Below are 20731 nucleotides of genomic sequence, written 5' to 3' on the forward strand. Positions count from 1 at the left end.
AACAGTAAGAAACCGGCCAGGTGCGGTGGCTCACGCTTGTAATCCCAGCACTTTGGGAGGCCGAGGTGGGCGGATCACGAGGTCAGGAGATCAAGACCACGGTGAAACCCCATCTCTACTAAAAATACAAAAAAATTAGCCGGGCATGGTGGCGGGCGCCTGTGGTCCCAGCTACTTGGAGAGGCTGAGGCAGGAGAATGGCATGAACCCGGGAGGCGGAGCTTGCAGTGAGCCAAGATTGCGCCACTGCACTCCAGCCTGGGCAACAGAGCGAGACGGCGTCTCAAAAAAAAAAAAAAAAAACAGTAAGAAACCTTGCTGTCACCACTTGCCATCCATTTACCTAATTGTTCGGTTTCAGTATACATGTATAATAGTATCAGAATTGTTAACCAGTGTTCCCATGGGAAACAGCTTTGTCATGAGCATAGAATGCTTTTTGTGCAGTTCCTTCTGCCTTTAGTCTTACAGATTCTACTGTTTTCCAAAGTTACTTAGACCAACACCATTCCCCCCACCTTGTTTTTTTGTTTGTTTGTTTTTGAGACAGGGTCTCGCTCTTGTCACCCAGGCTGGAGTGCAGTGGCATGATCTCAGCTCACTTCAGCCTCCGCCTCCTGGGTTCAAGCAATTCTCGTGCCTCAGCCACCAGAGTAGCTGGGATTACAGATGTACACCACCACGCTCGGCTCATTTTTGTATTTTTAATAGAGACAGGTTTTTGCCATGATGTCCAGGCTGGTCTTGAACTCCTGGCCTCAAGCTATCCTCTTGACCCAGCCTCCCAAAGTGCTGGGATTACAAGTGTGAGCCACCTTGCCTGGCCTTGTTTTGTTTTTAATCTTAGATTTTCCCTTATATTTTTCTCAGGAAATGGGGTGGAGACTGTATCGTGACTCCTGAAATAAAAATTGCCATCATAAAGCAGGAGTCCCATAGACAGCAAACTGGAGAAAAAGATACTAAAATTGGTTTTTAGTTAAAACCAATCTGAATTCACATTAAACTTTCCCTTTGAAGCAAGTTGGAAGTATAAACTCAGTGGAGTACAGTGGGGCTGGCAGCCATTTTAGTGCTATGAGGTGGTGATTCAGCTGCCCTTTTCTTTGTTCTGTGGAAGGAAGGGGAAGTTTTCTCAGTATTACTCTTCTTCCTACCAACACTGACAATGAAAGTGAATTAACCTATTCTGTTAATAATCTTAAAAGTATAGTAAAGAAACTCTGCTTTTAAACGTGTTTCTCTTAATCTAGTAAATTTCCTATATGTTACACCTGCTCTGTCCAATTTGGTAGCAACTAGCCAAATGTGATTATCTTAATTTGAAGTAATTAAAATGAAATAAATTTTCAGTTCCTTGGTCACTCTAGCCACATTTCAGGTGCTCACCAAATTGGACAGTGCAGATATAGAAAATTTCCATTGTTGCAGAAAGTTCTATTGGACAGCTATGTTAGACAATGGAACCAAGAGACTGTGTCTTAGAAACTGAGTTCCCTAAAATAGTCTTTCACCATCTTGAATGTATAGTCTAAATAATATTAATAGTAAAATGAAATGATCCTTAACCTATTAATAATTTTAGGTTGCTATTTTCTTGGGAAGAGCTGCCAATATTTACCCCTTGTCCCTCTTACTTAATTTGGGTAGAAGAAGTAAGATTGGATCAAATTTTCAACATATGATGATGTTTGCTGGTAAGTTACAACTTTCTTCTCTTGCCCACCTCAAGCAACCATTCACAATGCATATACCAGCTTGATGTAACACTGAGATGTTATGCTGGTCATATAATACTGCTTTATTTTTACGTTATTTATTTATTTAGAGACACTGTTTCACTCCGTCGCCCAGGCTGCAGTGCAGTGGCACAATCTTGGCTCACTGCAACCTCTGCCTCCCAGGTTCAAGCAATTCTTGTGCCTCAGCCTCCCGAGTAGCTGGGATTACAGGCACGCACCAATATGCCTGGCTAACTTTTGTATTTTTTAGTAGAGATGGGGTTTCGCCATGTTGGCCAGGCTGGTCACGAACTCCTGACCCCAAGTAATCCACCCTCCTTGGCCTTTCAAAGTGCTAGGATTATAGGCATGAGCCACACCATGCCTGGCCTATAATACTCCTTTAAACATTGAAGTTGCATCCTTGAATAGAAAAAAAAATGTGTGTGTGTGTGTGTATATATATATATATATAGTGTCCCATTCCCCTCTATGGGGGTTTTTCATATTCTGGTTCCAAATCCTTGGTTCAGAATTATGTCATCAAAGTGAGAAAGATAAGGATGAAGTCATTTTCAAACAAAAACCTGGAGGTGAATGTTTATAGCAGTTCTTTTCATAATTGCCAAAACCTGGAAACAACCCACTTGTCTGTCTCTCAGTGGTCAAATAGCTAATCAAACTGTGATACATCCATGCAATGGAATACTACTGTGCACTAAAAAGAGCAAACAATTTACCCATACAGCATGGATGAATCTCAGAGGCATTATGCTAAGTGCAAGAAGCCAGTCTTGAAAGGTTACCTGCTATGTGATTCCCTTTATATGACATTCACAAAAAGACAAAGTCATAGCGATGGGGAATGCATCAATGGTTGCCAGGGATTTGATGGAGTGACAAGAGGTTAGACTAAAAAAGGGTAATACAAAGAAATTTGACAGGGGGAGGGATGATGAAACCATTCTGTGTCTTGATTGTAGTAGTGGTCACACACACCTCTATGAATTTGCCAAAACTCATGTGGCTATAGACCAAAAAGAGTGAATTTTACTGTTTATAAATGAAAAATGAATTTTAAAAAATTACTAAAACATCAATGCATGTCAGTAAGTAGCATATACAAATTCTATTTCTATTTGTACTTTTTTTTTTTTTTTCGAGATGGAGTCTTGCTTTGTCACCCAGGTTGGAGTGCAGTGGTACGATCTCAGCTCACTGTAACCTCTGCCTCCCTGGTTCAAGCAATTCTGCCTCAGCCTCCCGAGTAGCTGGGATTACAGGCATGTGCCATCATGCCCGGCTGATTTTTGTATTTTTAGTAGAGACGGGGTTTCAGCATGTTGGTCAGGCTGGTCTCGAACTCCTGACCTCAGGTGATCTGCCCACCTTGGCCTCCCAAAGTGCTGGGATTACAGGTGTGAGCCACCATGCACAGCCTGTACATATTTAAGTATGTTAATATTTACTGCATATTTGTTCACATGCTTCTAAGTTTTTAGAACGTGCTTTCTTGCTCTGAATTTATGAAGCTTGCATTGGTAATGAGTTATGGAAGAAATACCTTTTCTGTTCCCCTGTAGGCCTTCGTGGTGCAATGGCATTTGCCTTGGCCATTCGAGATACTGCCACTTATGCACGGCAAATGATGTTCAGCACCACGCTTCTGATTGTGTTTTTTACCGTATGGGTATTTGGTGGTGGCACCACTGCAATGCTGTCATGCTTGCATATCAGGTAAGTACTAACTAGAGACCTCACTTTAAGATTAAATTTTAATTTGGTTTATTTTTTCTGCCTGTTTTCAATTTTTAAGCTTTGGTGAATCTGTAATGTTTTATTTTTTCCTTTTAAAAAGTATGTAATACGTAGTACAGAAAAAGGAAAATATATATGCAAAAGAAAAATTCATTGTTAAGACTTTGAGGGATATCTTTCCAGACCTTTTGCTATACATTATATATATTTTTGACAAAAAGGGGCAACACTGAAGGTACTCTTGTAGCCTGATTTAAATGTAATATAGCATGGACATTTACATTGTAAATATATTTACATCATTGTTTTAATAGCTGCATATGTCCTGATTTATTTAATCAAATCCCTGTTGTTGGACTTTTGTATTGTTTCTAGGATGTTGCTATTACCATTACCGTTTGAGGATTTTGCTGTTACTATTACCATTAACAATGTGAACATTCTTAAATGTATACACCACTGTGTACTTGTTTGATTATTTCTTAGAATGCATGTCTAGAAATGAAATTGCTTGCTCAAAAGGATATGTATATATTTAAGGCTTTTGATCAATATCACCAGGTCAGATAAAAAATTTGCCTTCCACCTGCAATGTATGAGACAGTGCCGTTTACCCCAACCCTAATCACTGCTAGATATTATCGTTTTTCTCATCAGCACTGTTTTTAACCTGACAATCCAAAGCCGAGATCGTGAGGTCTTAGTCTTGAATGTGTACCAGTTAATGTATTCAATTTGAAAGCTCCCTTGTATCTCAAGAGTTCTGCATTTGTTTCCATGGATACAGCAGCCTATGCTGCTAAAGCCTTTGTAGATTTTAGTTCTGTGTTTGGCTGAAACTTCATAGACATTAAGAGCTACCAAGCTTCCAGAATACATAAGGCTCATTAGAGAAAACAGTATTTCACACTTTATAGATCCTGTCCTCCATTGTTTTTAATTCTATTACACCTTTTTTAAGACTTCTAAAAACCAGCCAGCCCTAAATCACACTTTGAATGTTGTTGTTATTGTCTTAATTTCTCTTTACTATTCAAATCTCTTATAATTTCTGTGCTTTTATTTTGCATAGTATAAAATACAGAAAAATAATGTTCTTATAACCTTAATTATTACTTTAGGGAGGACCTGGCATTTATTGAACACTTACTATGTGCTGGGCATTGTGCTAAGTACATTTTACATATTTATCCAAACATGGTAACTCCATTTTACAAGTGATGAAATAGAGGCTTAGAAAGGTTCTGAGTTGTTCAAGGTCATCTGGATAATTAAATGGCAGGCAGAGGAGCCTCCAGTCTTTCTTAATTTCTTTTAGAAATTAATTTCATCAAATAATGGGCATGGTACATTTTGAAAGGACACAGTTCCTTTCTTTTCTCAAGAGCTTGTAGATGAAGACTTTCCTCATTGTCCTAAGTATAACAAAATTAAATGTAAGAACAAACCAAACAAAATATCTACGCTTACCATCCCCGCAAAAAGAAAAGACAAAAACATACCTACTCACACAAAATTTAATCTACATCACTAGCTGTCAAAGCTCTTTGGCCGCATAGTGCCTGTCCTGTAACGTAGTTTGTCACTTAATTATAATACTGTCTTATAGTCTTAGGTTACTTCTTATTGTCTTCTTGTTTTATTAGCATTATTCTTGGCCTCTTCGTGAACAGGGGCTGTATTTTAAGCTTCTCTTCCCTCCCCCCAAATTTGTCTAGTACAGTTTTAAGGGCACTGCTAAGTCCTGAAAGTTTAAGATTCATGCAGACTTAGACTTGGCTTTGAGTTCTTGCCCCTTCACTGATTAATTCTGTGATCTTCGGCAAGTTCTTTAACCTTTTAAAGTCTCAGTTTCCTCATCTGTAACATGTATGTCATAGTACCTACATCCTTGGGTTGTTGTAAGGATTCAGTGAGCTAATATCTGTAAAGTTCTTAGCACAGCATTTCAAATATACTTTTTATTCATTCGATTAACATTTATTGAACACCAGCCATGTGCCGGGCACTGTCAGTTACAACTCAGTGGTTCTTTTTTTTTTTTTTTTTTTTTTGAGACAGAGTCTTGCTCTGTTGCTCAGGCTGGAGTGCAGTGGTGCAATCTCGGCTCATTGCAACCTCCACCTCCCAGGTTCAAGCAGTTCTTCTGCCTCAGCCTCCCAAGTAGCTGGGACTACAGGCATGCGCCACCACACCTGGCTAATTTTTGTATTTTTAGTAGAGATGGGGTTTCACCATGTTGGCCAGGCTGGTCTCAAACTCCTGGCCTCAAGTGATTCGCCCGCCTCAGCCTCCCAAAGTGTTGGGATTATAGGCATGAGCCATCTCGCCCAGCCTCGGTACTCCTTAACTGGAGAGAATTTTGCCCCCACCCCCACCAAGGGACATTTGGCACTTTCTGGAGACATTTTTGGTTGTCACAACTGGAAGAGGGGGCCGCTGCTGGCATCTAGTGAGTAGAGGCCAAGGATGCTGCTAAACATGCTACAATGCATAGGACAGGCTCCTCACCACCTGCCAACAGAGAATTATCTAAGCCAGAATGTCAGTAATGCTAGGGTTAAGAAATCCTGCTCTAGAGAAGCACAGTGATCATAATAAGATAGAAAAGGTTCCTGGACTCATAACATCTATACTTTAGTGAGAGAAGACAGACAATAAGCTAGTAACACATAAATGAACCTGACAACTGCAGATGATATTAAATGCTGTGATGGGAATCGGGCAAGGTACTGTGATAGTGACTGGGGATGGGGGTGTATTTTATACAAGGAGGCCTGGGACGGTTTCTTTGAGAGGTTATATTTGAGTTCAGTCTTACCTACGTGACTAGATGTTGCCAGTTAAACAGTCATCAGGAAGAAGAGCAGTCTAGGCAGAGGGAAGAGCAAGTTACAAAAGTCCTGAGGAAGGGACAAACTTGGCCTGTTGAATGAACAGGAAAAAAACTCTCATGGCTGGAATATAGTGACTGAAGGGTAGACAGGAAGTGAGGTTGGCAAGATCCTATGGAAGCAGGGGTTCTGCACACTTTTACTGTCAAGGGCCAGAGAGTAAATATGTCAGGCTTTGGAGGCCATACAGTCTGTCTCAGCTACTCAACTCTAGTGTGAAAGCAGCCCTAGACGATATATAAATCAATTGGCGTGGTTGTATCCCAGTAAAACTTTACGAAAACAGAAGAGGTGCTGATGTGGCCCGTAGGCTGTACTTTGTGGACCCCTAATATATAGTCTTGTGGAACATGGTAAGGGATTTGGATTTTAAAATACAATTGGAAATCCTGGAGGATTTTAAAGCAAGGGAGTGACATGAAGTCATTTACAGTGTAAAAGGTTCACTTTAGCTGTCATGTGGACAGTGGATCCACAGTAAATTTGAAACAGCCAGCTATTCCCATGTCCTTTCACGTAGTTTGTGACAGTCACATTTGGCTATCATTTACTACACATGCTTTGCACTTCTGCGTCTCTGAGCCTTTGCTCGTACTGTTTCCTCTGCCTGGAATGCTCTTTCACTATCAGTAAATGACACAGCTAAGTGCCACCTCCTTTTCCCCCTGTTCTTTTCCCTCAGAACCGCTCTTCTGTTGGTGCAACATTGGGCCTTTCCATTGTAGCACTTATTTTATTCAGTTTTGTAATAGTATTGTTGTAAGAGCTACCACTTAGTGTTAATGTTTCAGATACTCTTTTAAAACCTTTTCATACATTTTCTCATTAAATCCTTGCAGCAACTCGGTGTGGTGGATATTAGCCCCATTTTCCAGGTGATAAAGTGATGATTTATAGGACTGTATCACTTGACTGGGTTCACACAGCTAGAAAGCAGCCAAGTCCAGATTTGAAACCAGAGCTCCCTGATAGAAGCCCTTAGGGATTATGCCCTAGTTGTGTTGGTTTCCCCCACTAGTCTGTGAGTTCCTTGAGGGCAGGGGCCATGTTTAGTTCATTTCTATGCCCTGTGCCTAGTACAGTGCCTGGCAAATAATAAGTGCTCTATAAATGTTTATTACATTGACATAGCTTCTAATAATGTACTATCTATTACAAGTGTGCTATCTTCAAGACCACTAGATGTCACTCGAGATGCATAAATGTGGTTAGCGTTTAATGTGACTGAGAAGATGTTAAACAGCTCCTGGCCATTTTAACAAAGGAAAAATGAGCCATTCTTTGAATTATGAATCTGGTCATAGCAATCTGTTTTCAAGTCCTTGACCATAGTTCCCTTGCTTTCCAGATGCAGCCTTGCATCGTTTTCTCCCTTCAGTGTTATTTGTGTTCTGGGATGCTACTGCTACAGCTTCTAGTACTGCTATTTTTTCTGTGTTGTCTGTAGTAGTTAATCAATAAACATTTGAGCACCTATTGTGTGTCAGGTACTGTGCTAGACTCTGGGGATACAGAGATGAATTGAGACATGGCCTTTACCCTCAAGGAACTCACAGTCTTTTTGGGGAGACTGACAGGTAAATAACTATACTCTACTGTGCTAAGTATCATAATAAAGGACTGTAGAAAGTGCTGCAGATGCACAGAGGAGAAAATGATTCTGCCTGAAGGGGTCATAGAATGGTTACTTTGGAACTTGAAAATTGCTTAAAAAATGAGGGAAGGCACATTGCAGCTGGAGAGAACAGCATGAGCAAAGGCATGGGAGGCTCAGGAGAGGATGGATTTGGGGAGATGAGCAGGCAGGTATAGCTAGAATGGGGCATGTAGAAGAGAATGATGGGAAATGAGGATGGAAAAGTAGGTTGGAGTGGGGTGGGGGTGCTAGTTTGTAGAGTCTTGAATGCCCCACAAAAGACTTCAGACTTGACCCTCTGGGTTGTAAGCCACTCTCAGAGTCCTTTGTCAAGGGAGTAACACAGCGAGCTCTATGCTGGCGACAGCTGACTCTCAGGGAGAGCCTGGCAGCTGGAAAAGCTTCCACGACAGAGCCCGTGAGCCTCAGGATGAGGGCTGCCCTTGAGCAGTTGGGATGGAAAGGAGAGAAGACTTAAGAGACCGTTTAGAGGAGGAATGAACAGAGTTGGTGAGTACCCGTGTTTAGGGAATAGAGAGGAGCCGGAGAACTTTGTAATGAAGCTTTTCCCTGGGATACAGAAAGCAGGAATTTTAAGCAGATAAAATAAGAATTGTGAAGAACCAAGGCTAATGTCTATCCATTAGCCTATGAAAAACCTGTAATTGGACCCTCTCTTCAGTCATCGTAACAGAATGTTGCCATGAGAGCTGCGAGGTGAATTGCACTGTGCCAGTCTTGTTTTTGGAGCTACCCAGTAATTCTTATTTAGCAACTGGGGCGGTGCTACTCTCCCTGATTCCACTTCGAGTGGACCTATATTCAGAGAAAAAAAATGCTGTTTTTTTCTGAAACTGTAAGTAAGATTGCAGGAAGAGAATCATGGGTACACCCTGCTTGCCTTAGAATCCAAGCTGTTGCTAAGGAAAGTGGCAGGAGCCAAAAATCTGCATCAACAGCCACAGAGAAGCAAGAAAACATTAACCATTCCATAGCTTCTGTGTTGAGAAAAGTAGTTGCCTGATAATGTACATGTGTGAATAGACCATTTTTTGGCTTCCAAATCTCATTTGCTCTTTGTCTTTCTCCTTTAGGGTTGGTGTTGATTCAGACCAAGAACACTTGGTAAATATGCGTTTTTGTTGTTCCTGGCATTTCTGTCAAATGTGCAGTCATTTGGAAAGAAAACAATCTACTATAAACTTCATCCTTCTATTTAGATCCTGTCCTCTTTGCCTCAGCTTTGGAGGAATGATATCATTCCTGGCTTTTCTCACTGCTCCATAGAGACAAAACCAAGTTTGCCACAGTGCCATAGTGTGTGGTTATCAAGGGTGACAGCTTTCATGTCTCTGGGCCATCCTGCCTGGGCTTTTGTCCCAGAGGAGAGCAGTCTCTTAAGCACTCCTGGGTTTTCGAGTGACTCCTCTGGCACGGGGAGGCTTTTTCCACTTTGGTTTGCGCATGAAGGCTTGTCTCTGATGTAAGCCCCACTCCAGCTGCTCTTCCTGTGTAACTTTCAAATTGGATGACCAGCAGCTGCCCTAGAGAACTGCCTAGAAGCTTTTGAATCTTCAACCAGTCATCCCTGCCTGCTCAGGGGAACGCACTTTCTTACCTTGCCCCTCAGCCTTGGCCACCTTTCCTTGCTTCCTTCCTTCCGTTGTGTCAGTTTCTCAGTTGTTGCTATGAACTTGAGCCCGTTGGACTGAATGCATTGTAACTCGCTGCCCTCTCTAGACTGACTACCCTTGTCTGGTATTTTCCATCTGTTTTTCCGTTGCTTCTGAGCACCATTGAATATGTGCCTCCATATCAGACGTTAGATGAGAAATCACAGAAATTAGATTTTTGAACATGGAAACCATCTCTTTCAAAACACAATTTTTTTCTTGTCTGAAACAAACCACAGTCAGTATATTTGTCTTCAGGGTGAGGTTAAAAAAAACATTTCTCAGACTAATTTCCTAAATGCTAATTTTGTTAGCTGTTGAGTGATGAGTGTGAATGTATGTATGAGAGATAGTAAGTACTTGACTCTTGTGGTCAGAGCCTTAAAGTAGAATTCCATGGGCTTGACATACTTGTAAAAACCAAGCTGGATAAATTCCCATGATGCCGGGCTCCTGGCGTAGTGTCCAAGGGGTAATAACTCCTCAGTGCCTCCTCCCTGTGTCAAAACAAAAATAATCATGCAGTTCAAAAGACAAATGCTCGATCGCTGTCTGTATAAGTCTCCACCAGCTGTGTCACCTGTGTAACCACAGAGGAGAAATGGAAAAGGAGTGACAGGGAGAGAGCCAGGTAGGTGAGTGCCAGTTGTGACATACAGAACAAAGGACCGTTTTTTTTCCCTTACCTTCAAAACCCTATGGCTGGGCCGGGCATGGTGGCTCACGCCTGTAATCCCAGCATATTGGGAGGCCAAGGCGGGTGGATCACCTGAGGTCAGGAATTCGAGACCAGCCTGGCCAACATGGCGAAACCCTGTCTCTGCTAAAAATACAGAAATCAGCTGGGCGTGGTGGTGGGCGCCTGTAGTCCCAGCTACTCAGGAAACTGAGGTAGGAGAATCACTTGAACCCGGGAGGTGGAGGTTGCAGTGAGCCGAGATTGTGCCACTGCACTCCAGCCTGGGCAACAGAGCGAGACTCTGTCTGGAAAAACGAAAACCCTGTGGCTGTCTTTGTTATATTGTTTCTTTAATATTTTGAATGTCCATGAGAAAGCACAGAGGAACATTATACTAAGTATGGAGTGTGTGGGGGTGGGATGTACAGGTGTACATGTGGTGAGGGATGGTGAAATGTTGTTCTTTAAGAGGTGGAGGCACACAAAGATACTTCTATGACATGAAAGGAATTGCAGGTGTTCTTCAGCTTTTGTAAGCCCATACAGTGTTTCCAAACATTTTTGTTTATGTATAAGTTGATACATGACACGTGACACATTGAAGGAGAGAGAAATTTATTTTGAGCATTAGGAAGGACAGGAAGAATCCAAAACCCAGAATCTAAACTCTGTGCTTCCTTGCTTGCTTATTTATTTAGTTACTTACTTACTGAGATGAAGTTTCACTCTGTCGGCCATGCTAGTGTGCAGTGGCACTATCTCAGCTCACTGCAACCTCCACCTCCCAGATTCAAGCAATTCTCTTGCCTCACCCTTCCAGGTAGCTGAGACTATAGGTGCCTGCCACCACGCCCAGCTCATTTTTTTGTGTGTTTTTAGTAGAGACGGGGTTTCCCCATATTGGTCAAGCTGGACTTGAGCTCCTGACCTCAAGCAATACACCCACCTTGGCTTCCCAAAGTGTTGGGATTACAGGCATGAGCCGCTGTGTCTGGCCTAAATTCTGTGCTTTTAGAAAAGACGATTATGGAACCATAGAACATGAGCACTGGAAAGGGCCTTCAGGATTCTCTAACCCTCATGTTTTTATACTTGAAGAAGTTCTCGGGCCCAGAGAGAGAAAGGGACTTGCTTAAACCACTTAATGTCAATAAGCTGGGACTGGAAGCAGGTTGCCTAACTGCCCAACTGCTGACTGCACCGTATTACAAATAAAGACACAGTTTATATTTTTGGAAACTTTTGGAAGATGCCTACTTGCTATGTTAGTTTCCCCTCCTAGCTGATCAGGCTTACCATGGAATTTCCCTACTTGTTTTTATTTTGCTAGTGTTTCAAGAACATAGTAGCAACTTTGAAGTTGCTAGTTATTTTCGAGATCCATGACAACTCCCAAATATAGGGATGTTGATGTGATATTTTCTAAGGTGCTATTACATTGAGAGTTAAGTCTTTCAGGTTCAGTAAATGAATTATCCCACATCGATTTTTTTCTTTTTTTTTGAGACAGAGTCTCGCTCTGTCGCCCAGTCTGGAGTGCAGTGGCATGGTCTCGGCTCACTGCAACCTCCACCTCGGGTTCAAGTGAACCTCCTGCCTCAGCCTCCTGAGTAGCTGGGATTACAGGCACGCCCCACCATGCCCGGCTAATTTTTGTATTTTTAGTAGAGACGGGGTTTCACCATGTTGGTCAGGCTGGTCTCGAACTCCTAATCTCGTGATCTGCCTGCCTCGGCCTCCCAATGTGCTGGGATTACAGGCATGAGCCACCGCGCCCGGCCCCCACATTGATTTTTTAAGTGAGAGTAGATTCATAAGTTAGCAAGCAGCCTGAGTAATAGAGGTGTTCAGAAAAACATTTCAATTTCTTATTCCAAAGCTGCAATATACAAGCTATTAAATTTCTAATATTACCCTTGTTGGAGAGTGTCTTATAGTAGCCTCTATTTCTGATTCTCCAAAGGAATGGCTCTAAATAAATGTTCATATCTCTGTATAGATATTGATTTCTGTATTATCTATCTGCAGGGTGTTCCTGAAAATGAAAGGAGAACTACCAAAGCAGAGAGTGCTTGGCTTTTCCGGATGTGGTACAACTTTGATCATAAGTATCCTTAATTGAGGGAAAAAAAAAGGATAGTGTGGACATAGATAATTACAGTTTAATGGAACAAGTGTTTTGACTATTCTCTTCCTGGAGCGGAATATAAAACCTACCTTTCATCTTCCCTTTCCCCATCAGTGCTGTGGAAAAGGAAACCCACACAGACAGATTCCTCTTCAAACCCATGAAACCATAGGGACTGGTCATTTCAGAAGCTGGCTGTGTAAAGGGAACCAAAGCCCAAATGACATACTTTCTTTGATATATAGGTTTATTTATTGAGCAAGCTTTAACATTTGTTGTCCTTTAGCTAATTTAGTGAATCCCACGGAAGGTATTTCTTGGTTCTTGTCTGCGTACTTGGCGGGGTAAGAGAGGAAAGGCTTGGGAAAAAACATGAGAATGAAATCAGAATGCGATAATGTTCGATACTGCGCTGTTCAGCAATACACTTTTTTTCCCCTGACCTTTCCAAAGACTAGGAGATTCTCTCTGTTCAGCATGCCACAGATAGCTAATGTTTTTGTTTGCCAGATTTCCTTCTTGCCCTGTTGTAAGTCTGTTTCATAGCTATACTCTGAGTACTGTTGATATTCTATAACCTCTTTAAATCAGGGATCCCCAACTCCCAGGCCACGGACCAGTAGTGGTCCGTGGCCCGTTGGGAACCGGGCCGCACAGCAGGAGGTGAGCAATGGGCCAGTGAACATTACCGCCTGAGCTCCGCCTCCTGTCAGATGAGCAGCATTAGATTCTCACAGGAGCCCGAACCCTGTTGTGAACTGCACATGCAAGGGATCTAGGTTACATATTCCTTATGAGAATCTAATGTCTGATGATGTGAGGTGGAACAGTTTTATCCCAAAACTGTTTTGTTCCCAGCCCCATCCATGGAAAAATTGTCTTCCACAAAACCGGTCCCTGGTGCCAAAAGGATTGGGGACCACTGCTTTAAATCATGCCTTTTAAACATTTTATCATTATTAAAATTAATTTATTTGAAAATTCACCTAGCAAAAAGAGCCATGGAGTTCTTTCAGGCTCTGATTTATCAGTAAATGATTCAAAACTTGGTTTATGTTCTATTGAAGCAAATTGGAGACAACTGTGTAAGAAATTTGTCCTTGCTTTTAACTTTCTGATGAAAGCCTTGTATATTTAAGAAAAATCACTTGACACTTAATGATTAGAAGCTACTACTTACCATGTTCTGTTTGGTAAGTTTTGCATTCACTGTTTGCAAGTACTTCAAAATTAAATTATTGTATAGAAACAAGAATGCAAGCATATCTGGGGTATTAAGACTCCCATTAGAGAAAGAGAGCCTGGCTCTTAAAATTTTTTAAAGATTATGTCATTACTTTTGGCTCCATTGTCAGGGTTTTGGATATAAGCCACTCTCATATCTCTTGGGGCTTTTTCATCCCTCTAATTTAGCAATAATTTTTTAGTGAGTTTTCTGCATAAAATGTTTTGTACATTTTCTGCATAATATATAAAACAGTTCAATGATCCTAATATTGAGAAAGAGTAGAATAATAGCTTATTCTTCTGTATATTTTATAGAAGTAAACACCAAGGCTCATTTGACTCAGTATTGCCCTATTAAGTCCTACTCAATGAAGACCTGATCATTTTAATACCTAGTGCCCTGATATAATTAAATATTCATTATTTTAGATTTCAGTTCATTTATGTAGGCAAATGATTTGTTATAATTGTGATATAACTTGAATACAATAAAGTACACGAATCTTAAGTGTACAGCTTAATGAATTTCAACCTGTGTCAACAACTTGTGCCTCCCACCCATACAAAGATATAAATGAACATTCTCTATCCCCCTCCACAAAGGGGTAACCATGATTCTGACTTTCATCAACATGGGTTAGTTTTACCTGATTTTGATCTTTATGTATATGGATTCGTATATTAGGTATTCGTTTCTGTCTTGCTTCTTTCACTCGACATCTGTGTAATTTATCCCTATTGTTTCATGTAACAGCGATTCATTCTTTTTTTATTGCTGTAGTAGGGTAGAGCTCTGTAGTAGGAATATACTACAGGATTTTTGTTTTTAACCAGTCTACTGTTAATAAATATTTGGGTTGTTTCTAGCTTTTGGCTATTACAAAAACCTGCATGAATATATATCTTTTGGTGGACATAAGCACTCATTTCTCTTGGGTATATACCAAGGAGTGCAAGGAGTGGAATTTAGGACAAGTGTATGTTTAACGTGGTTTTTTGTTTTGTTTTGTTTTGAAGTAGTGTCTGGCTCTGTCACCCAGGCTGGAATGCAGTGGCACAATCTTGGCTCACTGCAACCTCTGCCTCCCAGGCTCAAGTGATCCTGTAAACTCAGCCTCCTGGGTAGCTGGGACTCCTGATGCATGTCATCATGCCCAGCTATTTTTTTTTTTTTTTCAGTGTAGAGGCAGGGTTTCACCATGTTTCCCAGGCTGGCCTTGAACTCCAGGACTCAAGTGATCCACCCACCTCAGCCTCTCAAAGTACTGGAATGATAGGAGTGAGCCACTTGCCCAGCCTGTTTAGCTTTAAAACAGACATTGCCAACCAACCAGTTCTCCAGAGTGATTGCAACCAGTTTAATTGGTTTTAACCAACTTGGTGAATTTATGATTATTTCCATCAGCAAATTAAGGGAGTTCTATTTTTCAGCCTTTTAAATTTTAGCCATTTTGATGGGTGTGTAGTGATACCTCATATGGTTTAATTTGCATTTCTCTGATGACCAGAGAGGCTGAGCACCTTTTCTTGTTTTTTGACCATTTAGATATCCTCTTTTGTGAAGTCTAAGTCTTTTGTCCATTGTTTAACTGAGTTTTTTTTTTCTCTCATTGATTTATAGTTCTCTCTATATTCCTGAATTGAGTTTTTTTGTTGTTGATTATTGTATTTTTTCTCAGTCTGTAGCTTGCCTTTTCATTTTCTTAATCCTGTATTTAAGGAGTAGATGTTCTTCAATTTAATGAAGCCTATTATATTTTGTTTATTTTTAAGATAAGTTCCCACTCTCTCACCCAGGCTGGAGTGCAGTGGTGCAATCATAGTTCACTGTAGCCCCAACCTCCTGGGCTCAGGTGATCCTCCTGCCTCAGCCTCCTGAGTAGCTAGGACTACAGGTGCATGGCACCACACCTAGTTAGTTTTTTAAAGTTTTTTATACAGACAGGGTCTCACTTTGTTGCTCAGGCTAGAAGTCCATTTTATTCACCTTTTATGGTTAGTGTTTTCTGTGTCTTAAGAAATCTTCCATATCCCAAGGTCGTGAAGATATCTTCCTGTTTTCTTCTAGAAGTATGATTGCTTTAACTATCACATTTAAGTCTTTGATCCATCACAAATTCATTTTTGTGCATGGTGAGAGATAGTGGGTCAAGATCTACTTTTTTCCATATGCATATCCAGTTGATGCAGCACCATTTATTGAAAAATAGCATCCTTACCCCACTGAATTGCAGTACAATGTTTGTTGTAAATCACTTGGCTGTATAAGTGGGGATAAGTTTTTGTACTCTCTTTTTTAATCCTCTTTCTCTATTTTTATATCAATACCATACCCTTTTTATTACTGTACTTTATAATAAGTCTTGCTATCCAGTAGAGTAATTAAAATCTGGCTTTGTTCTTCTCCAGTATAGCCTTGGCTATTTTGGGTGCTTTGCGTTTTCCTTTAAATTTTAGAAACAGCTTGTCAATTTACACACATGTGCACGTGCACACACACACACACACACAACTGCTGGCAAGTTTATTGGGTTTGTATTGAATCCATAAATGAATTTGGAGAGAAATGATATCATAACAATATTGAGACTTCCGTATCATAAACACAGCATATTGCTCCATTCATTTAGGTATTTTAAAATTTCTCTCATTGATGGTTTGTACTTTTCAGTACACAGCTCTTGTACATTTTCATTAGATTTATTCCTAAGTATTTGATGTTTTTGATCCTATTGCAAATGGTATTTATTCTATTTTATACTTGTTTGATGTAAATATGTAGATAGAAAATTGGATATTTATTTATTTATTTATTTATTTATTTATTTATTGAGACAGAGTCTCGCTCTGTCGCCCAGGCTGGAGTGCAGTGGTGCAATCTCGGCTCACTGCAACCTCCGCCTCCCGGGTTCAAGTGATTCATCTGCCTCAGCCTCCCAAGTAGGTGGGACTACAGGCGCCCGCCACCACGCCCAGCTAATTTTTTGTATTTTTAGTAGAGGTGGGGTTTCACCGTGTTTGCCAGGATGGTCTCCATCTCCTGACCTCGTGATCTGCCCGCCTTGGCCTCACAAAGTGCTGGGATTACAGGCGTGAGCCACTGTACCCAGCCTAAAATTTGATTTTATATATGGACCTTGGGTCCAGCAGTCTTGCTAAGTTCACTTAGGATTTCTAATAGATACTTTTTGGTCTTCTATATACATAATTAAATGATCTATGAGTATTTTTTTTTCTTTTCCAATCCCTGTATTTCTTTTTTGTGTCTTTTTACATTGGCTTTTGTAGAGGACTTCTTCAGTGCAATGCTGAATATAAGTGATGATACAGGACGTTCTTATCTTATTCCTGACCTCAGAGGGAAATTTTTCAATATTTCACCATTAAGTACGATGTTAGCTATACGTTTTTGGATATATCCTTTAGCAGGTTAAGAGCATTCTCTTTTATTTCTAGTCTGCTGAGAGTTTTTATCATGAGTTTTTGTCTGCTGAGAATTTTTAGTATCAGATGCTTTTTCTGCATCGAGATGATCATGTGTTTATATTTTTTTCTTTAATCTGTTATTTTGATTTTCATTGATTGATTGTTTGAATGTTAAACTAGTCTTGCATTGCTGGAACAAATTCCACTTGGTCATGATGTGTTATCCTTTGTGTATATCTCTGGATTTAATTTGCAAATACTTTGCATCTGATTTTTGTGTCTATTTTTATGAACAATATTGGCTTGTGATTTTTTTCTTATAGTGTCCTTGTCAGGTTTCTATAACAAGATTAAGCTGGCCTCATAAAATGAATTGGGAAGTATTCCTTCATTCTCTGTTCTCTGAAGGAGTGATAAGATTAGTGTTATTATTATTATTATTTAATGTTAGGAAAGTTTTACCAGTGAAGCCATTTGAGCCTGGAGTTTTCTGTAGGAGAAAGTTTTTAATTTCATTAATAAATACAGGACTATCTAGGTTTTCTTTTCTTTTTTTTCTTTTTTTAAAACCATTTGTCAACATCTGGTGAGTTTTTTTTTTTCTAAGGAATTTTTTCTTGTAGAGTCAAACATCAAGACTTGTTAGCCTCAGTAGTACCCATTCAGTACCAGAAGATGAAGACCTGGTCATTTCTTTACTCAAAACACTAGTAGAATTCATCATTCCAGTTTTTTAGTAGCTTTGTGTTTGGCCAGATGTTTTATAAAGCATGTTTATATACAGTGTTTTAATCTTTACTTAGAATTTATTAATATGAGGATTCATGAAATTTTCTCTGACTTTCTCATTTTTAATTGAGAACCACCTTAGGGTCTCATTTTAGAAAATGAGGAGGGAGGGCATGGAGGCTCATGCCTGTAAACCCAACACTTTGGGAGGCTGAGGTGGGAGGATTGCTTGAGGCAAGCTCAGTTCAAGACCAGCCCTAGCAACATAGCAAGACCCTGTCTTTGCAAAAATCAAATAAAAAAAAATTAGTTGGGCATTGTGGCACGTACCTGCTATGATCACCCACTGCACTCTAGCCTGGGTGGCAGAGTGACACTCTGTCTCAAAAAAATAAATAAATGAATAAATAAATAAAGTGGGGAATTTATGTGTCTGTATCCTTTTCTCCTTTTTCTTGTGATTCCCTCTTTTTTCTGTGTGTCATGTATTCTCATGTCTATTTTTATTTTTTGGCAAATAAATGAATACTGAAATGAGGGCCTACGATAAAGGGCCTCATGATACATAGTTTTTTAAAATGTCTTGAGATTTGACTTGACTTTCCTTCTTATAGTTTCCTAAGTAAACAGTCAGTCTGATACTGAAGTTTCAACTTAGAGCATGCAAGAGGCCAGCTGAATTCACAATAAATGATGAAAACCATTTTATTACTATGTTCTACTGGAACATTTAATTTCCTCTCTGGCCATTAACATTGTTTACTTTTTCCCTTATCTCCTTTAGTGCTCAATTTACAGCAAGGTTCCTTTTGGTTTTAGTAAAATCAGAAAAGCAGTGTGATGTAGTGGAAAGGGCACAAGATTTGAAATTCAGACCAATTTGGGCTAGCAGATTGGTCCCCATTTACCTCATGGTGTAGCTTTAGGCAGGTCATTGACCTCTCTGAGCCTCAGTTTCCATATCTGTGAAGTGGAGATGATAAAATACCCCTTTGCTATTTCACTGCCATCATGTGAGGAGGAAATGAGACCATAGATGTGAAAGCCCTTTGCTGTCCTCCGAAGTGGTTGCTGTACTGTGATGGTGATTATTATCAAACAAGTTGCTCCTTTAAATTTGTAAAGAAAGGACCACAGCTCTTCCTTAACCACCGCAGCTATCTGAAGCCTCTGCTGACTCACAGCGGGCCTCCGCTGACAACAACACTCCCTGCCTGCTGTGGACCCATCGCCAGGTGCCTCACCAGCCCCCAGGCTTACGAAGTAAGTTGGTTTTATCCAAAACTAAATTCTTCAGTAAGTTAAATTTATCTGCTCTGTGGATGAGTCACTGGTTTTATTTTATTTTGGTTTGGTTTTCTGCCTTTGAGGTATAAATTGCATGAGAGGGAATTTAAGCATATTTTGCTCAACCAGAAAATACGCTGAAACCTATAAATATAATTCACAGCCTTTGAAACAGCATTTGAAAACAGATATAGAATCGTGCCTCATCTTACTGTGGGTGATTTTAGTAAATAGTTCTATTTCCCTGCTGGCTTTCATTTCTTTGCAGTATGTGTCCTGAGCTCAGTACTAAATGTGTATGCTTTCATCCACAAATGAGGGTTGTCTCAGTTACATTGAGAGGATTTTAAAACAATTTTGACATCCCTAAAGTGCAACAGATGGTCTATTATTTCACACCTCCCAACCTTTGGATGTTTGAGAAGGCTATCTGCCTCTGTTCCACATTGCTGGGACGCATGAGCATATCTAGATAGAATCTGAATTCCATATTTTTTCCTTAGCTACCAAAATGTGATTGGTAATTTGATAAATATTGCTACTAAGAAAAAAATAACAGAAATGCTAGCTGGCCTTTGTTTTTAAATGTGCATGTTTTTATTTTTCAAGTTCTTTTTAAAAAACCTTCCATTCTGGCCAGGCTTGGTGGCTCATTCCTGTAATCCCAGCACTTTGGGAGGCCGAGGCGGCGGATCAGCTGAGGTCAGGAGTTCAAGACCAGACTGGTCAACATGGTGAAACCCAGTCTCTACCAAAATTACAAAAATTAGCTGGGCACAGTGGCGTACACCTGTAATCCCAGCTACTCGGGAGGCTGAGGCAGGAGAATCGCTTGAATTGGGGAGGTGGAGGTTGTAGTGAGCAGAGATCGTGCCACTGCACTCCAGCCTGGGCGACAGAGTGAGACTCCGTATCAAAAAAAAAAAAAAAAAAAAAGAAAGAAAAGAAAAAAAGGGAAAGAAAAAGCCTTCCATTCTAAACCAACCTTTCAGAAATAATCTATGACATCATATAGGCTCCCCTGTTAACAAAGCCCACCAGTTTTGACTACTTAGATGCAACATGCAGAACCTTGAGAGGGGAAGCTATAGTGAAGCTGTGTAGACATGCACCACCCACACCTCCCTCCCCCTGCCCCCATTCCCTGTGAGTGAACCTCATGTGAAAGCAGATTGTATAAGAAATGGACAGGAGAGAGTAGGCAGAGTAGGGGTTGCATCTGGGCCAGGGAGGAGCATCCTACGGCTTTGTGTTATGTCGTGTCAGTGCATGTTTCTGACAAACTGTGCCTGTGAGATGGGGCACACACCCCATGTTGCCCCTCCTCTCCCTTCCACATTGCCCAAGCTCCCCTCTCAAACATTGTCTCCATTTCCACCATGCCCTGTTAGCCCACATAACTGTGCAGAGGAGTCAGCCAGCTCTGTTGGTTCAGGCAGTGAAGCTTGGCTCTTGGATTCCAGAGACCCACTCGCTGTCACCAAAAGCCAGAAGAGGTCCACAACAACCCTGTGTCCTTGGAATGCAGCGAAACACAACAGGCTCCCTAGAGCAGCTGTAACAAAGTACCAAA

The 20731-nt window shown here is 40.6% G+C and overlaps 1 protein-coding gene across 8 annotated transcripts in view; it reads left to right on the forward strand.

The window, feature by feature from the left end:
* SLC9A6 (solute carrier family 9 member A6) overlaps nt 1–20731 on the forward strand; it is a 69519-nt gene that overhangs the window by 43423 nt on the left and 5365 nt on the right. For 6 of the 8 annotated variants that reach the window (XM_055267060.2, XM_055267059.2, XM_055267061.2 and 3 more), the window contains 5 exons: nt 1586–1697; nt 3305–3458; nt 9104–9134; nt 12390–12469; nt 19029–19134. In XM_055267060.2, coding sequence (XP_055123035.1) covers nt 1586–1697; nt 3305–3458; nt 9104–9134; nt 12390–12469; nt 19029–19134 — 483 coding nt within the window. Of the gene's footprint in view, nt 1–1585; nt 1698–3304; nt 3459–7860; nt 7951–9103; nt 9135–12389; nt 12470–19028; nt 19135–20731 lie in introns of all 8 variants that reach the window. The other 2 variants (XM_055267057.2, XM_055267055.2) reach the window with 1 other exon arrangement.

The sequence above is a fragment of the Symphalangus syndactylus genome, chromosome X (assembly GCF_028878055.3).
Source record: "Symphalangus syndactylus isolate Jambi chromosome X, NHGRI_mSymSyn1-v2.1_pri, whole genome shotgun sequence".
NCBI classification, from domain to species: domain Eukaryota; kingdom Metazoa; phylum Chordata; class Mammalia; order Primates; family Hylobatidae; genus Symphalangus; species Symphalangus syndactylus.